Here is a 22,847-nt window from a genome sequence, read left to right as displayed (position 1 = left end):
ATGCTATAAATTTAAAGGGCCGGATGGTTTGGATGGCGTGTTCGCTGTGCATCGGGCTATGGTTACCTGGAGGGATCAAGTAACAGTTGAACTCAGTGTCAGTAGATCTGTGCAGGGAAGTTCCAGGCATTTCTCCTTGTACGTAAGAGTAGTAGAATATTTATAGGGGGAAATGGGGCCATAAGAGCTTTGCATTCACTAGCTGGTTCTCAGCCAAAGTATCATGATTAGCCAGGGGATGAATAATATGCATAGTATCTTCCCTGAGCCTGAGTTGTCTCTAACACCTGTGATGGTGGTTATAGTTCAACGTCATTGTGGTCTCAGTCACACAATCCGACATCAATATATAGAGGGCACAATCACTACAGATTCATTCCCAGTCCCATCCAATGCGTTAAGTGTATTTATCCATTGAGTAAAAAGAAACATCTGTGCATTTTAGGAAATCACAAGATACTGCCTGCCCCAGGCCTGCCAAATAATAAAACTCCAATCGGAAAAGGTGGGTGTGGCTTAGCTTTACAAACACACATAGGAAAAGTCAATTCCTTATGACTTCAGTTACCTGGTATAAGGGGTGGGGTGGAAGTACAGAAAAGCAGCAACAAAAGGGGAAGGAGACCCCCAAAACCACCCTTCCCAAGAAATGCCAAACAATGCCGGCAGCTCCGTGTTTGATGCCCACGCGGGTGGATAAATAGTGGAAGCCACAAGAAGTAACAGAGCTGCTGTACAACGGGAAGTGTTCAGCCTTTTTGTACATGACTTATTCACTGTATTTCCTTTGCCAAAACAATATTTTTATTTGTCTCAGGACCCAGAGTCCCAGTGAGGAGGTTGGTGGAACAAAGGCTTGGCATGACCATCTAGCATTGCCAATAATAAGGAGGCGCTGTCACGCTGTTTGCCCTAAAGCCCACGCAATGCATTTGACTTATCACTCCGGCACAGGCTGCTGGTTCCTAACTACAGGCACAATGGACTCTGATAGCCGTATGTAGCTGCCCGGCCCTTTATCACCAAGGGAAAAACCTTGCAGAGTTCCTTTCTGGCCATTATCAGCTGGATATGTCAGAGCTGGATAAAAGTCGGCTTCCAACGGGGCCTGCCCAGATTTCCAAAATAAGAATCCCATGCACGGCTCAGCAGAAACACAACTACCAGAGACTTCAGCTAACTTGCTTTTTTAACTTGTATTTTTTTACAGTTTTTCTTAAAAGTTAAGTTATTAGTTTTGTTTTACCTGGACTGGAGCAGCTCAGCAGAACCATTGCTGACCTGTTCCTACTGAGCATGCTCCCTGATGCCCCAGCTTCTCGAAAGTCACAGAGTGTGTTACAATCGGATACATTAGTTGTTACTGATGTATCAATTATTGTACCAAACTGTAGCAAGTTATAAGAGTCATGGCCGACATGTCTAAACTAATTTATTTCATTGTAGAAAATCTGCACAGATGTAGGACCTGTTATCCAGAATGCACAGGATCTGGGGTTCTTCATACCTTAAGGGCAGAGACACGCTGCTATTTCGGGAGATTAGTCGCCCATCGTCAAATCGCTTCTACTTCTGCTTTCCAAAATCGCCTAAAGTTTCCTCTTGAGGCAACTTTGAGCTACTTTGGAAAACGAAGTGTTCCGAGTGCCATCTCCCGCCGATTTACATTTGTCTGAAGAAGAAGCGATTTGATGCTGGGCGACTAATCTCCCGAAATTGCAGTGCGTGTCTCTGCCCGAAATGAACTAGAAAATCATGTAAACATTAGATAAACCCAATAGGCTATTTGTGCTTGCAATAAGGATTATTTATATTTTTGTTTGCATCAAGTACAAAGTTCTGTTTTATTATTACAGAGAAAATGGAAATATTTTTTTAAAATTTGGATTATTTGGATAAAATGGAGTCTATGACAGAAGGATTTTCCGTAATTTGGAGTTTTTGGATAACGCGTTTCCGGATAACGGGCTGAATACCTGTACCAAAAAGAAAAACTAGCAAGCAAGTGAATAATGTCAGTCATTGTTTGTAGGTTACTCAGGGCCGGATTTGCCAAATCAGTGCCCCAAGGCTGTATGGTCCCTGTGCCGTCACTTCGTCTTGTGCCGCCCCCTGTGGCCGAAGAATCATAATGTCAGCTGCGGCGCTCTCCGGCACAGACCACAAATCCGGGCCTGGGGTTACGAAAATGGTAAGTGTTGTAAAGGGCAAGTGCCCCTTAAACTGATCTTATTGTTCCATTATTAGAATGTGACTAGATGTGTCACATAATAGCCAGAATACTACTTCCTGCTTTTCAGCTCTCTAACTATGAGTTAGTCAGTCACTTGAAGGGGAGTTTGCAATTGATCCTCAGCATTCAGCTCAGATTCAAAAGCAACAGATATGACCCATGTGCCCCCCCCCCTTCAAGTCTCTGATTGGTTACTGCTTGGTAACCAGAGTAACCAGTCGGTGGAAACAGCTGAAAAGCAGGAAGTAGTGTTCTGGCTATTATGTTACACATCCAGTCACTCCAGCCTTTATACATTACATTTTTGGCTAACTAACTATATTAGATACATTATTTACCCAGTTTTAATTTTTACACTGAACAATTTCTTTAAAGGGGTTGTTCAATTTAGTATGATGTGGAGAACCATTTGCAATTGGTTCTATTTTTTATTTTCTTCTTTTCTTTGCAGTTTATGAGTGGTTTAGCTGTTCAGCAGCTCCCTAGTTTGTAGTGATGTGCGGGCTGACCCGATACCCGCGGGACGGGCAGGTTCGGGCCGACCTCGCACGCTTCTTCGCGGGTGCGGGTTAAGCTCTTCTCCTGCTCTCCCCACCCGCCACCGCCAAATGCCGGCTTCCGACTTCTGGGTTTGTCTTATATAGACCAGGCAAACTGATAAGATGAAGCTACATCCTCCTCAATCTTAAGTCAGTGACATCATATCCTGTATGCAGGAAAGTCATAAAAATTATTTCAAAGCGGGCTTGCCTACAAAAGTGCTATTAAAGATTTTTGTGCTAACATTTCTTTCCCAACCATTTGAGGGGCATGCCACATTTGTTTTAGGGTGGGCTCATGTCTAGGACATTACAGGATCTCTATTTTGCTTCCTTGAACATTCCTAATAATAAGTGGCCACTTCAAGCTTTGCACCAATATCTATAATAAAGACATATATATGATCTATATGTCCTCGCGGTATTCAATATGAATGAAGCGTAAGAGCACTGGCAGAAACAAACACTAGCCAAGGTTTGCTATGAAATGCTCACGCTGACGCTTCGCAGTGTTCGGCTGCCCAGACGCACTTCGCATTTTAGTGAATTAGCGTAGTGGTAGCGGATTTTTGTCTGGCGAATTGGTGCAGATCGTTCGCTGGGGAAAATTCAACCTTAAGTGAATTTGCCGCTATGTGTTGCCACTTTATTTCTTTATTATCTATTTATTTAGTTAACAAAAGGAGCTCAGTGATGGGCCTCACATATGGCTTCTGCCGACTAACAGGGGCCTCACATATGCTTCCACCTTTTTTAAAATGATCTATAGACACAATGCAGATTAGAATGAGATATTCAAAGTCAACTGCGTGCGGTCTGGGAATATAATGGGAGCAACAAGAGAATGTTCCACTGCTCATTTACAAAGCAGGATGCAAATGTCACAGCTGCACAAAAAACGAAACCAGCTTGTTATTGAGAATTTGTACCGGGGCTTTTCTCTAAAAATGTAAAATTACCCAGATTGTGTCAAAAAGCAGGGACCCGTCTAGAGGCAGATAAAGGGGAACTCCAGCCAAAAGCTGTTTTTGCACAATACTGAATAACTTCCTAATATACATTCATAAGGGCTCTTATACATGGACATTTTTTCCTACGTTCGACGCACATTAAAACGAAGGTTTATGCGCTTAAAAGCATTATATTCTCCCAGGCTGTGCTCATAAGTGTTCTGAGTTGTGTTTAACTCAATTTGCGTTTGAGTGTGTTTGCATGCTGCATTTTCTTGTGCTTGATGCACATTCCTATCGGTAGAATAGAGGGTTGCATTTGGAACAAAAAAATGTGCTTAGCTGCGACAAAAAAAAAAGTGTTTAAATGCAATATATATACGCAGAAGCAAACGTCCATGTGTAAGAGACTTTCCGTTTTTTTTACTGAATCTTATGTGTAAATGTACAGTGAAACTTCAGTTTTGCATACCCTGATTTTAAGTTTTCCCACATTTGACACGATTTTACAACATTTTTTTTAGAGATGCACCGAGTCCACTATTTTGGATTCACAAAGGATTTGGCCGAATACCGAACCGAATCCTAATTTGCATATATATAAAAAATTTTCACTTCCTTGTTTTGTGACAAAAAGTCACACGATTTCCCGCTCCCACCTCTAATTTGCATATGCAAATTAGGACATGGATCGCCGGGCAGAAGGATTCGGCCGAATCCGAATCCTGCTGAAAAAGGCCAAATCCTGGCCGAATCGAATCCTGGATTCGGTGCATCCCTAATTTTTTTCTGGTCCCCTGAAAATATAAAATGGGGATTCTATTATAATTGCTAATGAAATCAGTGTCTGTCTGTCCCTGTTCTCTGGTTCTGATTCTTCTGGCATGGTCACCAAACAAGCAGATCTTTACCCAAACTGGATGTCAACCAGGGCCATGCAGGCCCAGGCCACTTCACCCCCCCCCCCCTCCCACAGGGCCAGGGGGGGAAACAAGGGTCCGAACCAGGGGTAAGGGAAAGAGCATAGCGCCACAGGCACCTGTCTCTTCTGCTTACCCCTATTTCCGGCCCTGGGGCCATGATTACCATATAGGCACTTGAGGATCTATACCTAGGGCAGCAGTTTTAAGGGATGGCCTATGACAAAAAACCCAACTGGGCCTTCAAACCTGCAGCTTCGGATGCAATTCCCCCAACTAAAAAAAGGCCATTAGCCTTATGCAAGAACTCAGTACCAATGTGAACTGCTGAGTTGTATCTGCAAGTACAGCAACATCATGAATATCTAATGGGAAGAGATCAAACTGGAAGAAACACCAAATACCTATTTGTCCCTGTCCATAATGCTCTCTGATGAGGACAGGGTTGGGGAAGGGGAGAACCAGCAAATGAGCCCTGGAGATATTCCAGTTTAGTGATTGGCTGCTTGTAATGAGCGATGCAAGTAGCCAACGACTTGTAAGACTAATAAGCAATACTCCTAGACTTTAGCATCATCGTTTATTTGTATAGCGCCAGCCAGTTCCCACTTATACAAATAAATACATGTTTTATAGATTTCATGGGTCCTGACTTTGTAAGTAAATCTGTAATACGTTATCTAAACCCCCCTCTTTATATTAAAGGGGAACAAATTCAGCAGAGAAAAGGATAAGCAGCAGCTCCGGCCTCCCCAGCTTCGCCTTCATGAAAGATTCCTGGAACAAGATCTAATTTCTGCTTTGTGTTCAGGAATGAACTCCCCGCTCACAGATTCACTCCGCTGACAACATATAAACGTCCCTGGGCGAGGCCAAGGAAATGCTGCCACTGAGTCGGCAGTTGCAGGGGGAATGACGTCACAATGCACATGAGAGTTTCAGTGCTGTCTGTAACCTTCCACAGTCACTTTGCAGGTAATGGGCTTTGCACATACCAAATAGCTGATCCCCAACCCCTTTATATACTGTAATGTATAGAAGCTGCTGCATTATTAATAAAGGCAGACTTTAGAGTCAGCTGTTTGTCTGTCTCCGGCTGGACTAAGCAGCGCTGGCAATTATCTCATTAACACATTAGTGCCTTCTTGGCAGGTACCTTAGGGCTCTTACACACGAGCGTTTGCTGCTGCGTTTTTCTAACGCACACGAGCGAGAAAAAATGAATCTATTGTGTTTTAACATTTTTTAAATGCGTTCTTTCCCCATTTTTAAATGCAACCCTCCATTGATCTATTGATAGCTGAACATGCATCAAGCACAAGAAAATGCAGCATGCTGCGCCTAAACAAACGCACTCAAACACAAACGGAGTAAAACGCAACTCAGAACGCTCATGAAGACAGCCTGGCAGAATATAATGGAATTAATTAGTAAATGTGGTTTTTCACGCTGAAACCTGCATTTTAAAATGTTGCAAATGCATAAAAAAACACAGGAAAAAACTCCTGTGTGTAAAAGCCCTAACAGTGCTTGATTCTGACAGCTGAACATGCATCAAGCACAGAAAAATGCAGCATGCTGCGCCTAAACAAACGCACACAAACGGAGTAAAACGTAACTCAGAACGCTCATGAGGACAACCTGGCAGAATATAGTAGAATCAATTAGTAATTGTGATTTTTCGCGCTCAAACCTGCGTTTTAACATGCGACAAATGCATAAAAAACACAGGAAAAAAACGTCTGTGCGTAAAAGCCCTAACAGTGCTTGATTCTGACAGCTGAACATGCATCAAGCACAAGAAAATGCAGCATGCTGCGCCTAAACAAACGCACTCAAACACAAACGGAGTAAAACGCAACTCAGAACGCTCATGAGGACAGCCTGGCAGAATATAATGGAATTAATTAGTAAATGTGGTTTTTCGTGCTCAAACCTGCGTTTTAACATGCGACAAATGCATAAAAAACACAGGAAAAAAACGAGAGCCCTAACAGTGCTTGATTCTGCAGCATGAAGGAAGCATTGCCATTGGCTGCAGAAACGGTAGGTAGAAAGAAGGCATCCGTTGAGTCCATAGAGGCTGCTGGGAATTGTAGTTCTGCAACAGTTTACAGAGCCATGGTTTTACTAGCATGGGAGCAGATAGAGCTGCCGGGAGAAAGAGATCATGTGTCCCCCAGGACTACATGTTTTCATCAATCAGGTATTCAGTGGAATACAATGGGCTCAGGTGCCGACACAAGAAAGGGTGTGACCCTGCTGTGATTAGTAGTGCAAACACTGAGGCTCCCATGAAGCTACAGAAAGGACAAATAAACACATGCCCTGCTTATTACTACTGCTTATAGGACAGCAGTGCATGCCCAGCGCATTTCTTCTCTGTGTACTTGTATTTATACAGAGGAAGGCTCTGGGCACACACAACAGCCTGGCAGTGAATAGAAGTGCTACCAGTTTGTATCAGCAGCTCACCATAGAGCTATTTGTCCTTGCTGTGGCTTCATGTGAGTCTCAGGGTTTCCCTATTAATCACACACCCTTGCCACCCCTGTTGCCCATAGGAATATACAGTTCTTGATACAGATACGAAGGTAAATGTCACTGGCTTGGTTATAGCCCCCCCATGCCTTCTCCTGGGGTCCAGGCACCTCTATTAGGGCAGATTCGGGGAGATTAGTCGCCCAGCGACAATAGGGTTGCCACCTATCGACAAATCATCATTTTCGGGGCAACTAATCTCCCCAAACTGCCTCCTGACGGCTAGAATGAAAATCGACAATGGGGTGACCTCACGCGGAAACTTCGGGCGACTTTAGAAAATGAAGCCCTTCAAGTGCCATCCCGCCAGCGATGTACATTGTAGCCGGCAGGAGGAGATTAGTCGCCCAGAAGTAGGGAACCTCGAATCCTTCGGGAAAGGTTCAGCCGAATACCGAACCGAATCCTAATTTGCATATGCAAATTAGGGGTGTGATGCACTGTGATGCAATTTTACTCCCCTAATTTGCATATGCATATTAGGATTCGGTTCGGCTGGGCAGAAGGATTCGGCTGAATCCGAATCCTGCTGAAAACGGCCGAATCCCAAACATTCGGTGCATCTCTGCCCCGAAGAAGAGGCGATTTATCGACAGGCGACTACATCTCCCCGAATCTGAGCGTATGTCTCTGCCCTTAATGAAATGCTCCCTCCCCCTCCTGTGTTGACAGTGCACTTTCCTTGCAGAGGTGCCGCTGAGCTCTGCTGTGAACGGCTTCATATTTTCGCTGCCATCAGATAATCTACCTGGCTGCATCCTTCTTCATCTTCTTCCTCCCCCCTGATCTGGGAATGGATCACTCCATCCATACACACAGCATGCCAAGAAACAGGATGATTAGAGACCTGTCCCCAACCACAACATCAGCCCCTGCCCTTCACTGAATGTATTAGCAACCCCTCTCTTTAAGCAGTCTACAGTCAAAGGCTGCAGGGTGTTGTAGTTCAATCCCATGTGCTGCATTCCAGGTCACATCTCTATACAGATTTAATTCATTTTGAATCCACAGGGAAAGTCTGGGTTTAACCATTCCTGAATGCTACAAAATAAAAGCCGTATCCTTGTTACTCTCTGCACTGCTCATCTTAACTGCATGCACCGTTGATACCATGTTGCAGCAGTCACAGCTAAAGCTCCAGTTACCACAATGCCTTCCTTGCATGTTACACAGAACATGAGATTTAACATACCTGTTGCCTTTTTTAGGGTCATGTCACGTGGCATGGGAAGTCATAAAGTATGCAACAGGTCTAGTAACCCATAGCAACCATCAGCAGGTACAAGTAAATGTAGCAAGTCCCTTAACATAATACAACATTACAAAGGAAATGGAAATACAAAGGAAATGGAAAGAATGCAAAAAGTGTCTGTATCATTGCAACAATTACTCCAAAGTAAACGTCCCCTGTCTAATACAATTCAATAAAGACAATATCTCAGAGTGGCTACTACAACTCAAGGCTTTTACACCCCAAGTTGGATGAAAAGAAATCCCAGCTCTAGCTGTGGAAAACATTTGAAATCAAAGTGCTTGAAGAATTGATTGTCCCATCTGTGCTTGGGCAGAAAATATATTCACTCACTGGCCCAGCACTATTACGGTGTACTGGCCCCATGGGAACCCTACCCAAGCCATGAAGGGTAACAGCGAAGGGTGATTGCTAACCAATCATTAAACATATTGCCTCCTATCGAAAAACAGATGCACTGTATAGTAGAGATCTTCCCTCTGATTAAAATGCAGAATTGGTCACATTCAAAAGTATTGATAGCTTTGTCACCAGCAATAACATGCCACTCCACTCCTGATAAATGAGTCTCTGGGAAGGGAGTGTGACTGTGGGATAGCAGGTATAGTAGGCAGAGATGGTGCCTATAGTAACAGTGGATAATAGTCTCTGGGAAGGGAGTGTGACTGTGGGATAGCAGGTATAGTAGGGAGAGATGGTGTCTATAGTAACAGTGGATAATAGTCTCTGGGAAGGGAGTGTGACTGTGGGATAGCAGGTATAGTAGGGAGAGATGGTGTCTATAGTAACAGTGGATAATAGTCTCTGGGAAGTGAGTGTGACTGTGGGATAGCAGGTATAGTAGGGAGAGATGGTGCCTATAGTAACAGTGGATAATAGTCTCTGGGAAGGGAGTGTGACTGTGGGATAGCAGGTATAGTAGGGAGAGATGGTGTCTATAGTAACAGTGGATAATAGTCTCTGGGAAGGGAGTGTGACTGTGGGATAGCAGGTATAGTAGGGAAAGATGGTGCCTATAGTAACAGTGGATAATAGTCTCTTGGAAGGGAGTGTGACTGTGGGATAGCAGGTATAGTAGGGAGTGATGGTGCCTATAGTAACAGTGGATAATAGTCTCTTGGAAGGGAGTGTGACTGTGGGATAGCAGGTATAGTAGGGAGAGATGGTGCCTATAGTAACAGTGGGATAATAGTCTCTGGGAAGGGAGTGTGACTGTGGGATAGCAGGTATAGTAGGGAGAGACGGTGCCTATAGTAACAGTGGAGATAATAGTCTCTGGGAAGGGAGTGTGACTGTGGGATAGCAGGTATAGTAGGGAGAGATGGTGCCTATAGTAACAATGGATAATAGTCTCTGGGAAGGGAGTGTGACTGTGGGACAGCAGGTATAGTAGGGAGAGATGGTGTCTATAGTAACAGTGGATAATAGTCTCTGGGAAGGGAGTGTGACTGTGGGATAGCAGGTATAGTAGGGAGAGATGGTGTCTATAGTAACAGTGGATAATAGTCTCTGGGAAGGGAGTGTGACTGTGGGATAGCAGGTATAGTAGGGAGAGATGGTGTCTATAGTAACAGTGGATAATAGTCTCTGGGAAGGGAGTGTGACTGTGGGATAGCAGGTATAGTAGGGAGAGATGGTGCCTATAGTAACAGTGGGCATAATAGTCTCTGGGAAGGGACTGTGGTATAGCAGGTATAGTAAACTTACTAAATGTGGGTATATTACTCCTTTAAAACACTCAAATACAACATCTAGTATAAGCCGTGCTATGATGTAATTGCGGATCTGGCTGAGCAGACACAGAAATATCAGACAACAAGGGAAGAATGAAAAGAATCAGTAACACAAGATAGTGGAAATTGTAGGCAATGTCCGTGCCAATGACATGATTAGACCTGAGCCAGTGCCAGTGGCTTATTCTCTATGAGTCCTTCTGCGACACTCCCGTCTGGCTCATCTGCTCAGAACGATAAAGCCACTTACAGGGATATTGTCATTCTGTGCTGAGAGTCAAGCGCAGTGTGAGCAGCATGTAAGTCACTGTAAGGACACAACTCGGCCACTGCAGGGTCTTTATACACACGAAGGAGAGAAAAATCTTCAGTTCTCCCACTGGGGCAAATAGGCACAGACAAGGAACAGTTTTGGTGCTTCATAAGGAAACTGGTTTGCAAACAAAGTACCACCTAGCTGTGACCTTGGGAAATGCTTCTTATATCAGTGCATAAGAGGTGATTCACAGTAGTGCACTTACTCAGCTTAGAGCACAACAATGTACAACAACCCTACAACTGCCTTTGAACTAGAACTTCTGTCACAGGCTCTTGTGAAGTCCTGTCTTTAGTCTTCCCCAGGTCTTTTATTTAGCTGGGGTTTAGCAAAGCAGCAGATGTATGAAAAGTGCAGAACAGCTCAAAAATATAACACACATTATCTTGATTGTGAAGGTGGTGAACCAAGCCTATAGTAGGGAGAGATGGTGCCTATAGTAGCATAGGGGAAAACAGTCACTGGGAAGGGAGTGTGACTGTGGGATAGCAGGTATAGTAGGGAGAGATGGTGCCTATAGTAACAGTGGATAATAGTCTCTGGGAAGGGAGTGTGACTGTGGGATAGCAGGTATAGTAGGGAGAGATGGTGTCTATAGTAACAGTGGGATAATATTCTCTGGGAAGGGAGTGTGACTGTGGGATAGCAGGTATAGTAGGGAGAGATGGTGCCTATAGTAACAGTGGATACTAGTCTCTGGGAAGGGAGTGTGACCGTGGGATAGCAGGTATAGTAGGGAGAGATGTGTCTATAGTAACAGTGAGATAATATTCTCTGGGAAGGGAGTGTGACTGTGGGATAGCAGGTATAGTAGGGAGAGCTGGTGCCTATAGTAACAGTGGGATAATAGTCTCTGGGAAGGGAGTGTGACTGTGGGATAGCAGGTATAGTAGGGAGAGATGGTGCCTATAGTAACAGTGGATAATAGTCTCTGGGAAGGGAGTGTGACTGTGGGATAGCAGGTATAGTAGGGAGAGATGTGTCTATAGTAACAGTGGGATAATATTCTCTGGGAAGGGAATGTGACTGTGGGATAGCAGGTATAGTAGGGAGAGATGGTGCCTATAGTAACAGTGGGATAATAGTCTCTGGGAAGGGAGTGTGACTGTGGGATAGCAGGTATAGTAGGGAGAGATGGTGCCTATAGTAACAGTGGGATAATAGTCTCTGGGAAGGGAGTGTGACTGTGGGATAGCAGGTATAGTAGGGAGAGATGGTGCCTATAGTAACAGTGGATAATAGTCTCTGGGAAGGGAGTGTGACTGTGAGATAGCAGGTATAGTAGGGAGAGATGGTGCCTATAGTAACAGTGGATAATAGTCTCTGGGAAGGGATTGGGACTGTGGGATAGCAGGTATAGTAGGGAGAGATGTGTCTATAGTAACAGTGGGATAATATTCTCTGGGAAAGGAGTGTGACTGTGGGATAGCAGGTATAGTAGGGAGAGATGTGTCTATAGTAACAGTGGGATAATATTCTCTGGGAAGGGAGTGTGACTGAGGGATAGCAGGTATAGTAGGGAGAGATGGTGTCTATAGTAACAGTGGATAATAGTCTCTGGGAAGGGAGTGTGACTGTGGGATAGCAGGTATAGTAGGGAGAGATGTGTCTATAGTAACAGTGGGATAATATTCTCTGGGAAAGGAGTGTGACTGTGGGATAGCAGGTATAGTAGGGAGAGATGGTGCCTATAGTAACAGTGGGATAATAGTCTCTGGGAAGGGAATGTGACTGTGAGACAGAGAATACGTTAGGGTGAAATAGTGAATCTCATTAAAGTGTCTCGCAGGTGCAGAGCTTAGTTGCTGAAGTACACATCTCTGCACCCACAGACAGGTTAGACAATGCAATGCAGTAGTTAGTAGTAGGCAATGCAGTAGTAAGTAGTAGGCAATACAGTAGTTAGTAGTAGGCAATGCAGTAGTTAGTAGTAGGCAATGCAGTAGTTAGTAGTAGGCAATGCAGTAGTTAGTAGTAGGCAATGCAGTAGTTAGTAGTAGGCAATGCAGTAGTTAGTAGAAGGCAATGCAGTAGTTAGTAGTAGGCAATACAGTAGTTAGTAGTAGGCAATGCAGTAGTTAGTAGTAGGCAATGCAGTAGTTAGTAGTAGGCAATGATGTAGTTAGTAGTAGGCAATGCAGTAGTTAGTAGTAGGCAATGATGTAGTTAGTATTAGGCAATGATGTAGTTAGTAGTAGGCAATGCAGTAGTTAGTTAGTAGTAGGCAATGCAGTAGTTAGTAGTAGGCAATGCAGTAGTTAGTAGTAGGCAATGCAGGTATGTGGAGCAGTGTTGGGAGGGGACACAATATGAAGGTGGGAGTAGGTGGAAGAAGAGTTGGGGCCACAGTAACACAGGGGCTGGTACCACACTACTACCAGGAATAACAATACAGAGAATAGAGTTAGAGTCGCTGGAGCTGAGTGTGTGTCTATTTCTGCAGCAGCCGAACTGCAAATTATGAGCCCCTCTGGACCAGTTACTCCCATTGATAAATCCACCAGTGGGGCATCTCCACTCAACACAGGGAAAGGCCACAGGCCCCATAACCAGTCACCTCACATGGCCCATCCCTATGGCACAAGGAACAGAATGGGGCCCTCAGTGTGGGGCCACTGCACCTTGGCTCCCGACGTGCACAGGAGATGAATTCTCCGGAGGGTCAGCGACCCATAACAACCCCTCCTACTGTACTGAGCCCCCCTCTGAGATTAACCCACTATTTGCCAGTCCACAAAACCAGGACAAAATATTATCCACCTGCAGCCCCCCAACATTACTCTGTCTCCCCTTCATACGGCCCCCGCGTTGCACTGTCCCCCCCACATTAATCTCACTGGCCTTGTCTCAGTGGCACTGGGGGTCTCTCTCATTGGGGTACATGTCCCAGGAGAAGCTCAGCCAAGTGCCCCCTCTTTATTTCATTAGCTCAGTACTTGCAGCTCCCACTGCTACTTCCCTTTATGTGTCCCAGTTATTTCCCAGAGCTTGTCCAATAGGAACCCTGCATCTCAGTTCTTGCCCCTGCACCATTGCATTTTAGTCGCACCACTGCATTTTAGTCGCATCACTGCATTTTAGACACATCACTGCATTTAGGTACCTCCATCCCTCAAAGACAGATCTGCTTGTTGCCCCAGGATCCAGTGATGGAGCCGGAGACCCCCCCCCCAGCAGCAGCAGTGGTATGAGCCGAGCAGCACTTACCCCATTGGATGTAGTCGTGGATGTGTTTGTCCCTGCGGAGCGGAGACGCGGAGAACTCATCGTACAGACACAGGAGCGAGTCCAGCAGACTCTCCACACTCAGGGATCCCCCCCGGCCCGGCCCGTTCAGAATGAGCTGCTCCAACTGCCTGAGACGCACCTCCCCCGACATCTTCTCTCCGCTCTGTCACTGCCTGAGGCGCCAATAATCAGGCCCGAGGGCCGCAGCGGGTTCCCCAGTCACTCAGCAGCCGCGCATTGATCTCCGGCCCGGCCACTACCGCCATCTCCCCGATCCCTCTGCCCAGTGAGCAGTCCCTGCAGCCGATGATCTCTCTCTCTCTCTCTCTCCCCCCGTGTGTTTGAGGAGCTGCTGCTGCTGCGGCCCGGGGAGGGGAGGGAGGGGGACACGGACAATGTTACGGGCTGAGCGGCAGAGGAGGGAGGAGGGGGCTGATCCGGGAGCTGAGAGTCGGGGGGAGGAGGAGGCGGAGAGGAGCCTGGGATGGGGGAGAGGGAGGGGCACAGGGGGGGGTGCGGACCCACAGGATTAGGGTCCCGTCATTATTTGGCACCAGGACACTCGTGGGGGCGACACAGGGACACGGGCTGCGCTGATGATGATGATGATCGGATACAACTGAGCTGACTGGGGCTGTGGGAGGAGGAGAAGATCAGATTGGGGGTCGGGGCTGGAGAACAGAGACGGGCGGATTAAAGGAATACGGGGCGGCTACTGATTGGGGCACAGGGATCCAGGAATGGAGAGTGGGGTCTCTGATTGGGGGTCGGGAGGCAGTGAGATACTCTGGGGATACACAGTGGGATAATGGGGTCTTTAATTGGGGGACAGGGATCCGGAGTGGGAGACTGGGGTCACTAATTTGGGGGTCGGGATCCAGTGAGATGCTGTTTGGGGCTGATTGGGAGAAGGAATAATGAATGATGAATGGGGTGTCTGATGGGGGGAAGGAATAATAGGGTGTATGATGGGGGAAGGAATAATGGGGTGTCTGGTCGGGGGAAGGAATAATGGGGTGTCTGATGGGGGGAAGGAATAATGGGGTGTATGATGGGGGAAGGAATAATGGGGTGTCTGGTCAGGGGGAAGGAATAATGGGGTGTCTGGTCGGGGGGAAGGAATAATGGGGTGTCTGGTTGGGGGACAGATACAGATAGTGGAATTGCAGGTTGTGACTGTCAGTCTGTGGGTTCAGGCAATAAGATGCTACACACAGACACTATTTAGTAGACCAATGGGAGGGGGGGGCATTTGGGTCTCTGAGCACTTGAAATGTCAGGGTCTATTTTCATTCCCAGTCTGAACTTGAACTGGGACTAAGGCTCGGGGTCACAAGGGGACAATGATCAGGACAGAAGGATAAGGGCAATGATACTGGTCTGGGTGGGGACGGGGTCAGCAGGGGTGAAACAGCAGGTAAAGGGGGGCACAGTGGGAAAGTTGTGGGGTGTAGAATAGGGCAATAGGGGATAATAGGGCAATAAGGTGTGGGGGGGACCCAGTGTATCTTGGCTCATTATATACAATAAAAATAGTGTCCCATCCACTGCCTCTATCAGTTTCTCTGTTATTGGGGGGGGGGCTGCACACAAACAGCCCCTGGGCCAAATAAATCCAGGCTGGACATTCAGTGGGGCAGTGGCTGAAGTTTAACATCATTGTTCAAGGGTCATTTGCCGTTTGTTGGTCGTTGCAGACACAATACACACAATTGGTTGGTTTGTTACAAGTACATTTAGAAGAAGCCAAACACGAGGAACCTCCAATGTTTTTCCCAGGGCTTGGGGGTCATCTGCTGACCCCACAACAGCAACTCATTGCAGAGTCCATTTGCCCCATCAGATAGAGACAGATCAGGTGACAGGAGCCTCCCATGTGTCATTACCCTAATGAATCATTAAGTCACAACTCCCAGCTGTTGCCAAATTCCTTCTCCAGTGACAGGAGGGCTGCGGCTTCACCCCCAGACTGGGCACAAAGGGACTGGGTTGCACCGATCCCTCTATCCAATGAGCATGGCTTATTGTGCTCCCACCCTTCCTACCTGCCAATACTGCTCTTTTTATAAGTATTTTAGTAATAATCTTATATTGTGCACAGACACGGAATTGCTTGGGGCTGCTTCATGGAGACCAACACCCCCCCCCCCCATACCACCATCTACAGTCTCAAGAATCAGTGAATTCCAACCTTGCAACTACAGACTCATTGTAAGCAGCAGTCCTGTCCTGCTTTATGGCTGAGATTCTAGCTATCTGTATAACAGAGCATTCTGTCCCAGTGGCTGCACAGATCCTATCTGATCCCCATTATAAGCAACAGTCCTGCCCTGCTTTATGGCGGAGGTTCTAGCTATCTGTATAACAGAGCATTCTGTCCCAGTGGCTGCACAGATCTTATCTGATCCCCATTGTAAGCAGCAGTCCTGTCCTGCTTTGTGGCTGAGATTCGACTTACCTGTATAACAGAACATTCTGTCACAGAATGCCTAACATGCTCTTAGGCTATCCCACTTGGTACAATGTAGGGTTCACCTTAGATAGACAAAACACTCCAAATAACTGATCAGATTTACAGTTACTGTCAAACCACCTGGAATTTTATGGTACATTTCTCATTAAAATGTGAGAACGAGATCTAGAATACAGCAGCACAGGCCATGCACAGTACATGGAAGATCGCTTGTAGTACAAGTTGATCCAGGGACTAGTCCAATTCCCATCGTGGAGTCAGAAAAGTATTATTTCCCCCTCTGAGGCAAATTGGAGAGGATTCAATTGGGGGCTTTTTTTTCCCTTCCTCTGGATCAACTGGCAGTTAGGCAGGTTATATATAGATTTAAAAGGTTGAACTTGATGCTCTTTTTTTCAACCTTACTGTGTTACTATGTAGAGAGAAGGGCCGATACTGCAAAGTAGGCACAAACTAAAGTTGTAGGTCTCCAAATATATCATTGTGCATTAGGTAAGGGGCTGCTGTACACCATTTACCTGGAATGTGTTTGCTGTGCTAAGGCCCGAGCTCTACATTGCAGCTGACTAATGCCCTCTAGTGTTAGGTTTCTGACTCACACGTTCTGGTTAAAACTTATTTATATAGTGAATAAAGTACCCCCTCTTGTAAAACATAAGGGTATTATAAGTTACCGAGGAGTTTCATGACCATATAAAAACAAGAGGCCGTGTTTATACAGGTCATGGAACTCCGAGGTAACTTATAGTATCCTCATATTTTGCAACTGGGGGTACTTTATTATAATACAGTGAGTCATGTGACAGAAATGACATCAGAACTCACCGTTTATAAGGATATAATTTACAAGCTTTTGTGTATTATAATAGGTTATTGAAAATAATTGAAGTGTTTATGGCCCCCCCCTTTCAAAAGTAGCCCAAAAACAGGCCAATATGTGCCGTGAAAAAAAGTCTAAAAAAATAAATTAACATATGTGAAAAAACGCCTTTTTCACAAATTTTTCCATGAAGGAAACATGGGACATATTCGCCCATCACCAGGGGGGTAACTACAGAGAGGGGTCCAGGAGCCCCATAAGGCCCTATTTCATATACAATTCCAATAAATATTGGTTAAACAGCTCAACCTCTAGACATTTTGGTGGCCAGCAGATTTTTGCCCCAAAATTGTCTGAAATAGATAAAAGGCACCAGAAAACGCAAAAATGTGCATGATGGGAGACTGGGGTACAGAGCTCAAAACCTGGTAACTCCAGACATCTACGCAAGTCAGTCCCATTGCATGCTGGGTATTGTAGTCTTACATTAAACTTGGCAAATTGTTAAATTACATTACCCAACATGCATTGGGAGATGTAGGCTTGTTACATTAGGGCAAGAGAAAAAAAAAAAAAAACTTTGGCTGGTTTCCAAAGTACAAACCAACCAAAGGTACAAAAATAGCCCAAATCCGTACCTTGGCTAGTTTGTACTTTTGAAACCCACCTGGACTTTAAATTTAGTAGCCCAATTTGGCTGGAAACCTGCCAACATGGCAACCCTAGGACTCACACAGACCTGATCACAAGACATTCTCAGCCTTAGGCCCTTGTGCATGCAAATCTCATGGAGGGGGATATTTCAATGGAGCAACAGATCACTCTCCAAATTCCCGAGCACCAACCAAAGGCTTTAATACAAATCCCAGAGTGATGTGCGTCTGGGAGCTGTAGTTCCTCATGGCACCACTAGGTGCACAACCCTATTCTGTATTACGCACAGCAAGCAACTGGCACACAGCACTTTAATGCTCAAAATAAATCAACAAAGTAACAAAAAGAAAACCTTTAATCTCAAAGAAAACGAGTTCGGTATCAGTACTGATAGAATATACTAAACCCATTCAGGGGTTAACTTGAATCTACCATTCCTGTTGTGGAGACTGCTGCGTGGGTGCAGAACAGGACTGGGAAATTAAAGTGACATCCTGAATGGATTGGCTCTGGTTAGTTACATAAATATAGGGATAAATCTGCGGCAGGAGTGCATGCTGGGTACCCATAACCCCCTCGGCAGAACCGTCAAATTAAGCAGAGGATCTTGCGGACAAACATTGGTTGACAACTTCCAGCAAATGGGAATTCTCCAGGGCGGCTGCAACTCGCTCCTTGTCGGCCAGCTGCTTGTTCACTGGAGAAAACAGAAATCAAGAGAGGATTAAATCATTAATAAAAATGCAGGGCCCGCCCAGTTGGATGAATCTGGCGCTCAAGGCTGGGACTAAGACCAGGGATGGTTCATAGTCATGTTCCCTAACACAGTACGATCATTATGGGATACTAGTGGAAACTTACCGGCGTGCTCTGAGGCGTGGGTGCCGGGAGTTATATGGACGTCCACCTGGAAGAGTAGAAATATGCACATAAGATATAAAAATGTGTATTTAAAGGGCACCTGTTGGGCTAAACTATTATCCCCAACCAAAGGTGTGAATAGAGCCTGCACTAGAGTCCTGCACCGGGTCGAGTGCCCTGTGGGTTGCAGGTTGAAGTTTCGGGAGTGGGTATAGACGCGGGTCGGCGGTTCTCCAGGTTTGTGGGACGCGGTTCGGGTTTTCTCATTAGCGAGTTTTACTCCTTTTTTCTGATCACGCTAACTTCTAATGACGTCACTTCCGGTTTACAATGACAGCACTTCCTGTTTCCTGATGGCCAGCTGGACGAGGATCGGGTTGCGGATAAGGTACTTGCGGGTCGAGTATGCGGGTTGTGTTCGAATTTAATAAATTGGTTCAGAGCAGGACTCTAGCCTGCACTCTGGTTGGAGGTAACAGTAGTTGTAGTCTTTTTAATTGCCCCCAGCCAATACTAGGTCACCCGCACCAGGAGGGAGCTCCCATATTGGGGCAGACGCGTGTGCATAATGAGCGAGGGTCTTGAATGACGGACGCTTGTACCAGGAGCGAGTGTCCTAGCGCTGGTGGGGAATTTTTTGTTTAAAATTGGGGATATTTTTCCCCAACAGGTTCCCTCTAAGTCTGGCTTTTATGAAAGGGGAAAAGTACAATTCATGGAGGGGGGGGTACCAATTTATTCCACAGCCCTCTTTGTTTTCCCCCCATATTTTAATATACGGTTCAGCCGCAGATGCCAGTTCTGTACCTACCTTAAACCTTTCTGCCAGAGAGCGCAGGAGCTTCACTTTGATGGAGAGGCCGATCAGTGTTGCCATACTGCAGTGCGGAATGGTTGGGGTAAACTCAACAGCCACCGTGCTCTCCTCATCACTTACCTGCACAGTAACAAACACTCACAGTAATACCAATAGACTGAGAATATATTGAAAAAAAACTAAAAACTAACACAGACGCTGGAGGTTCCAGTTAGGGACGCATTCTATTCATAGGATAAAAAGCAATTTGTACCTTCACTCGAATTTCTTCAACCACGTTTAGTTCCTCCAGTGTGAGTGGATGTTCCGGGTCATTTATACAGCGAATTAGATGTACCGGCATTAAGGGCAATGGAAGGGAAAGCTGGGAGTTTATACAATATGTACAACATACAATCTATCAAGGGTTAAAAGACCAATAACATTATCATGGGGAATATTTGATTCATGGTTACAGGTTATATCTGTAGATCAGTTCATTATCAGTTTTCAATGTGTGGTGTGTGTGTGTGTGTGTGTAGCCATTGCGGAGAGCTGAACCCTCTTCACTTAAAGGACAAGGAAAGTCTAAAATAGAATAAGGCTAGAAATGCTGTATTTTGTATACTAAATATAAACATGAATTTACTGCACCACAAGCCTAATCAAACAAATGATTTATGCTTTCAAAGTTGGCTACAGGGGGTCACCATCTTGTAACTTTGTTATACATCTTTGCAAGACTAAGACTGTGCACATGCTCAGTGTGGTCTGGGCTGCTTAGGGATCATCATAAACAAAGCTGCTTGAGTTCTGCATGGCTGGGAAGTAAGGCGGGGGCTCCCCCTGCTGTTCATAAGTATGATTGTTTCCCTGCTCAGCAGTTAGAGACCGTCTGACAATTCCTATCCACAGCAGTAAATGAAGGGAGAATTTCACTGCATAGTCAGGTTTCTTATAAAAACGGTACACATTTTTTAATCAAAGTATATTGGAGATAGGTTTCTTTTTCATTAAAGAAAGTAAAAATGGGATTTTATTTTTTTGCCTTTCCTTGTCCTTTAACTTCTAAAATTGCTGTATTCCAGTTAATCAGGTATTCGCTATGCAGGGCCCAGCTGGAACTAGAATGGCAGCCCCCCCAGCAATTTCATTATATAAACCATAACAGATATTCTCAAGCACACAATGATGACTAGTGCTGGGTCAAAACTTTGCTTTTAAAATAATTTCAAGTGCAAATTGATATTTTATATTATAAAACTTGAGATGCAGTTAAAGGGCACAACGTGGGGTTGATATGGGTGAGAATAGGGATGGGGCAGTTGCTGGGGCAGACCAAGAAAAGTCAGGATGGTTATGTTGCTGCGGCACATATACAGGGAAGGGTCGGTATAGGGATTGTCAGATAGAGAGGGAAGGGTCAGTATAGGGATTGGCCAGATAGAGAGGGAAGGGTCAGTATAGGGATTGGCCAGATAGAGAGGGAAGGGTCAGTATAGGGATTGGTCAGATAGAGAGGGAAGGGTCAGTATAGGGATTGGCCAGATAGAGAGGGAAGGGTCAGTATAGGGATTGTCAGATAGAGAGGGAAGGGTCAGTATAGGGATTGGTCAGATAGAGAGGGAAGGGTCAGTATAGGGATGGCCAGATAGAGAGGGAAGGGTCAGTATAGGGATTGGTCAGATAGAGAGGGAAGGGTCAGTATAGGGATTGGCCAGATAGAGAGGGAAGGGTCAGTATAGGGATTGTCAGATAGAGAGGGAAGGGTCAGTATAGGGATTGGCCAGATAGAGAGGGAAGGGTCAGTATAGGGATTGGCCAGATAGAGAGGGAAGGGTCAGTATAGGGATTGGTCAGATAGAGAGGGAAGGGTCAGTATAGGGATTGGCCAGATAGAGAGGGAAGGGTCAGTATAGGGATTGTCAGATAGAGAGGGAAGGGTCAGTATAGGGATTGGTCAGATAGAGAGGGAAGGGTCAGTATAGGGATTGGCCAGATAGAGAGGGAAGGGTCAGTATAGGGATTGGTCAGATAGAGAGGGAAGGGTCAGTATAGGGATTGGCCAGATAGAGAGGGAAGGGTCAGTATAGGGATTGTCAGATAGAGAGGGAAGGGTCAGTATAGGGATTGGTCAGATAGAGAGGGAAGGGTCAGTATAGGGATTGGTCAGATAGAGAGGGAAGGGTCAGTATAGGGATTGGTCAGAGAGAGAGGGAAGGGTCAGATAGAGAGGGAAGGGTCAGATAGAGAGGGAAGGGTCGGTATAGGGATGTGGGTGTCAGTCCCAGAAGGCTCAGCTGTAGGTAACATCACAGGGACAGCAGATTGGGGGGAGGGGAGGCTGCAGAGGAGCGATGTCATTACTATATCGGGGCAGCTGAGCCCGGGTACAATATACAGAGATACAGGAAAGGATATCAAAGATCTCCCGGTCATCGATTCTGTCCGGCGCGTCCTCATCCTCCTCCTGCGCTGTGACCTGCCGCTCCCCCGCCCGTCGGTAAATGAGCGGATTCGCGTTCTCCAGCTGACTCCCTCCCACCATCACCGGAGTTTTACGGCACCTCTACTACTTCCGCCCTCACCACTCCGTCTACAAATTGGTTCCGTCCGGCAAAAAAAAAAAAAAAGTATGCACCGCTATTGGCTCATTCTCCAGCCGCGGACCAATCGCTAAGCGCTACAATTGGATTGGTTCCCACGGTCTACCAATCAACAGCGGCGCTAGAGAAGGGCGGAAAAGGTGGATTTGCCATGTTTTGTCCTGGCGAATTAAAATCAGTATTTATAAGGTTTCTATGGCTGGTCCAGGAAACCGGAAGCCTTAGAATCGGCATTGACAATGATATACTAAAGGCCGGACAGTACTGTAACAGAAATGCCGCTCAGCCGGGCGAAAGGTTTGTTTTTACCAGAGAAATATAAAGATGAGGTGCAGAGATAGACAAGTGGTCGACAAGGAGCATGCTGGGACTTGTAGTTCACCTGCAACCATTACTGGAAAACAACTCGCTTTGTTACTAGAGATTTGTAACCTTTATAGACTGAAGTTCCATTTATGTAATATGTCAACTTACCAGACACGACTGAGCACAACCTTTATTGCCCTTTTATTTTATATCAAAATGTCATCAGGTCTAATTCAGTTCATGATAAGGTTTCAGATATAGACAATCAGCCCAACAATCTCCTTTACTGGCACTTTCAGGCCTATTTGGGGGAGTAATGTAATTATACAAACTAGACTTTTGGCTTCAGCCTGTAAAAGTGATGGTTGATCCCAGAGTTATTAATCGGGGAAAAAGATAATTATATAGAAAGGACGGTGTATTTTTTCCAGAAAAGGTGGCGGCAACCCTACTTCAGCCCCATCAATTACTTTCCCATATCTGGATCATCTCAGTACTCAGTGTAATTCTGTCTTAACTACAGCCACCAAATATAGTGTAATGTAAACAAAGCCTCTCTCTGCCACATGGGACTGAGAACTTCACTACACCACCAGGGTCTCACATCACACACAGTAGG

The 22,847-nt window shown here is 45.6% G+C and overlaps 2 protein-coding genes across 6 annotated transcripts in view; both read right to left on the bottom strand.

The window, feature by feature from the left end:
• cdc42bpa.S (CDC42 binding protein kinase alpha S homeolog) overlaps positions 1–14,117 on the bottom strand; it is a 124,707-nt gene extending 110,590 nt beyond the window's left edge. For 2 of the 5 annotated variants that reach the window (XM_041564230.1, XM_041564229.1), the window contains exon 1: positions 13,692–14,115. In XM_041564230.1, coding sequence (XP_041420164.1) covers positions 13,692–13,863 — 172 coding nt within the window. In that variant the 5' untranslated portion in view covers positions 13,864–14,115. Of the gene's footprint in view, positions 1–13,691 lie in introns of all 5 variants that reach the window. The other 3 variants (XM_041564227.1, XM_041564228.1, XM_018264930.2) reach the window with 3 other exon arrangements.
• A 3,880-nt stretch (positions 14,118–17,997) lies between these two features.
• ciao2b.S (cytosolic iron-sulfur assembly component 2B S homeolog) lies at positions 17,998–21,879 on the bottom strand. Its single transcript, NM_001096938.1, is given in 5 exon segments — positions 17,998–18,356; positions 18,521–18,566; positions 19,332–19,457; positions 19,591–19,670; positions 21,738–21,879. Coding segments are annotated over 5 exon segments (483 nt in total). The 5' UTR covers positions 21,865–21,879; the 3' UTR covers positions 17,998–18,252.
• Between the last annotated feature and the right edge of the window lie 968 nt (positions 21,880–22,847).

Source organism: Xenopus laevis, chromosome 5S, assembly GCF_017654675.1.
Source record: "Xenopus laevis strain J_2021 chromosome 5S, Xenopus_laevis_v10.1, whole genome shotgun sequence".
NCBI classification, from domain to species: domain Eukaryota; kingdom Metazoa; phylum Chordata; class Amphibia; order Anura; family Pipidae; genus Xenopus; species Xenopus laevis.
Note: the sequence above shows the minus strand (reverse complement) of the source record. Positions and strands in the feature narration are given on the sequence as shown.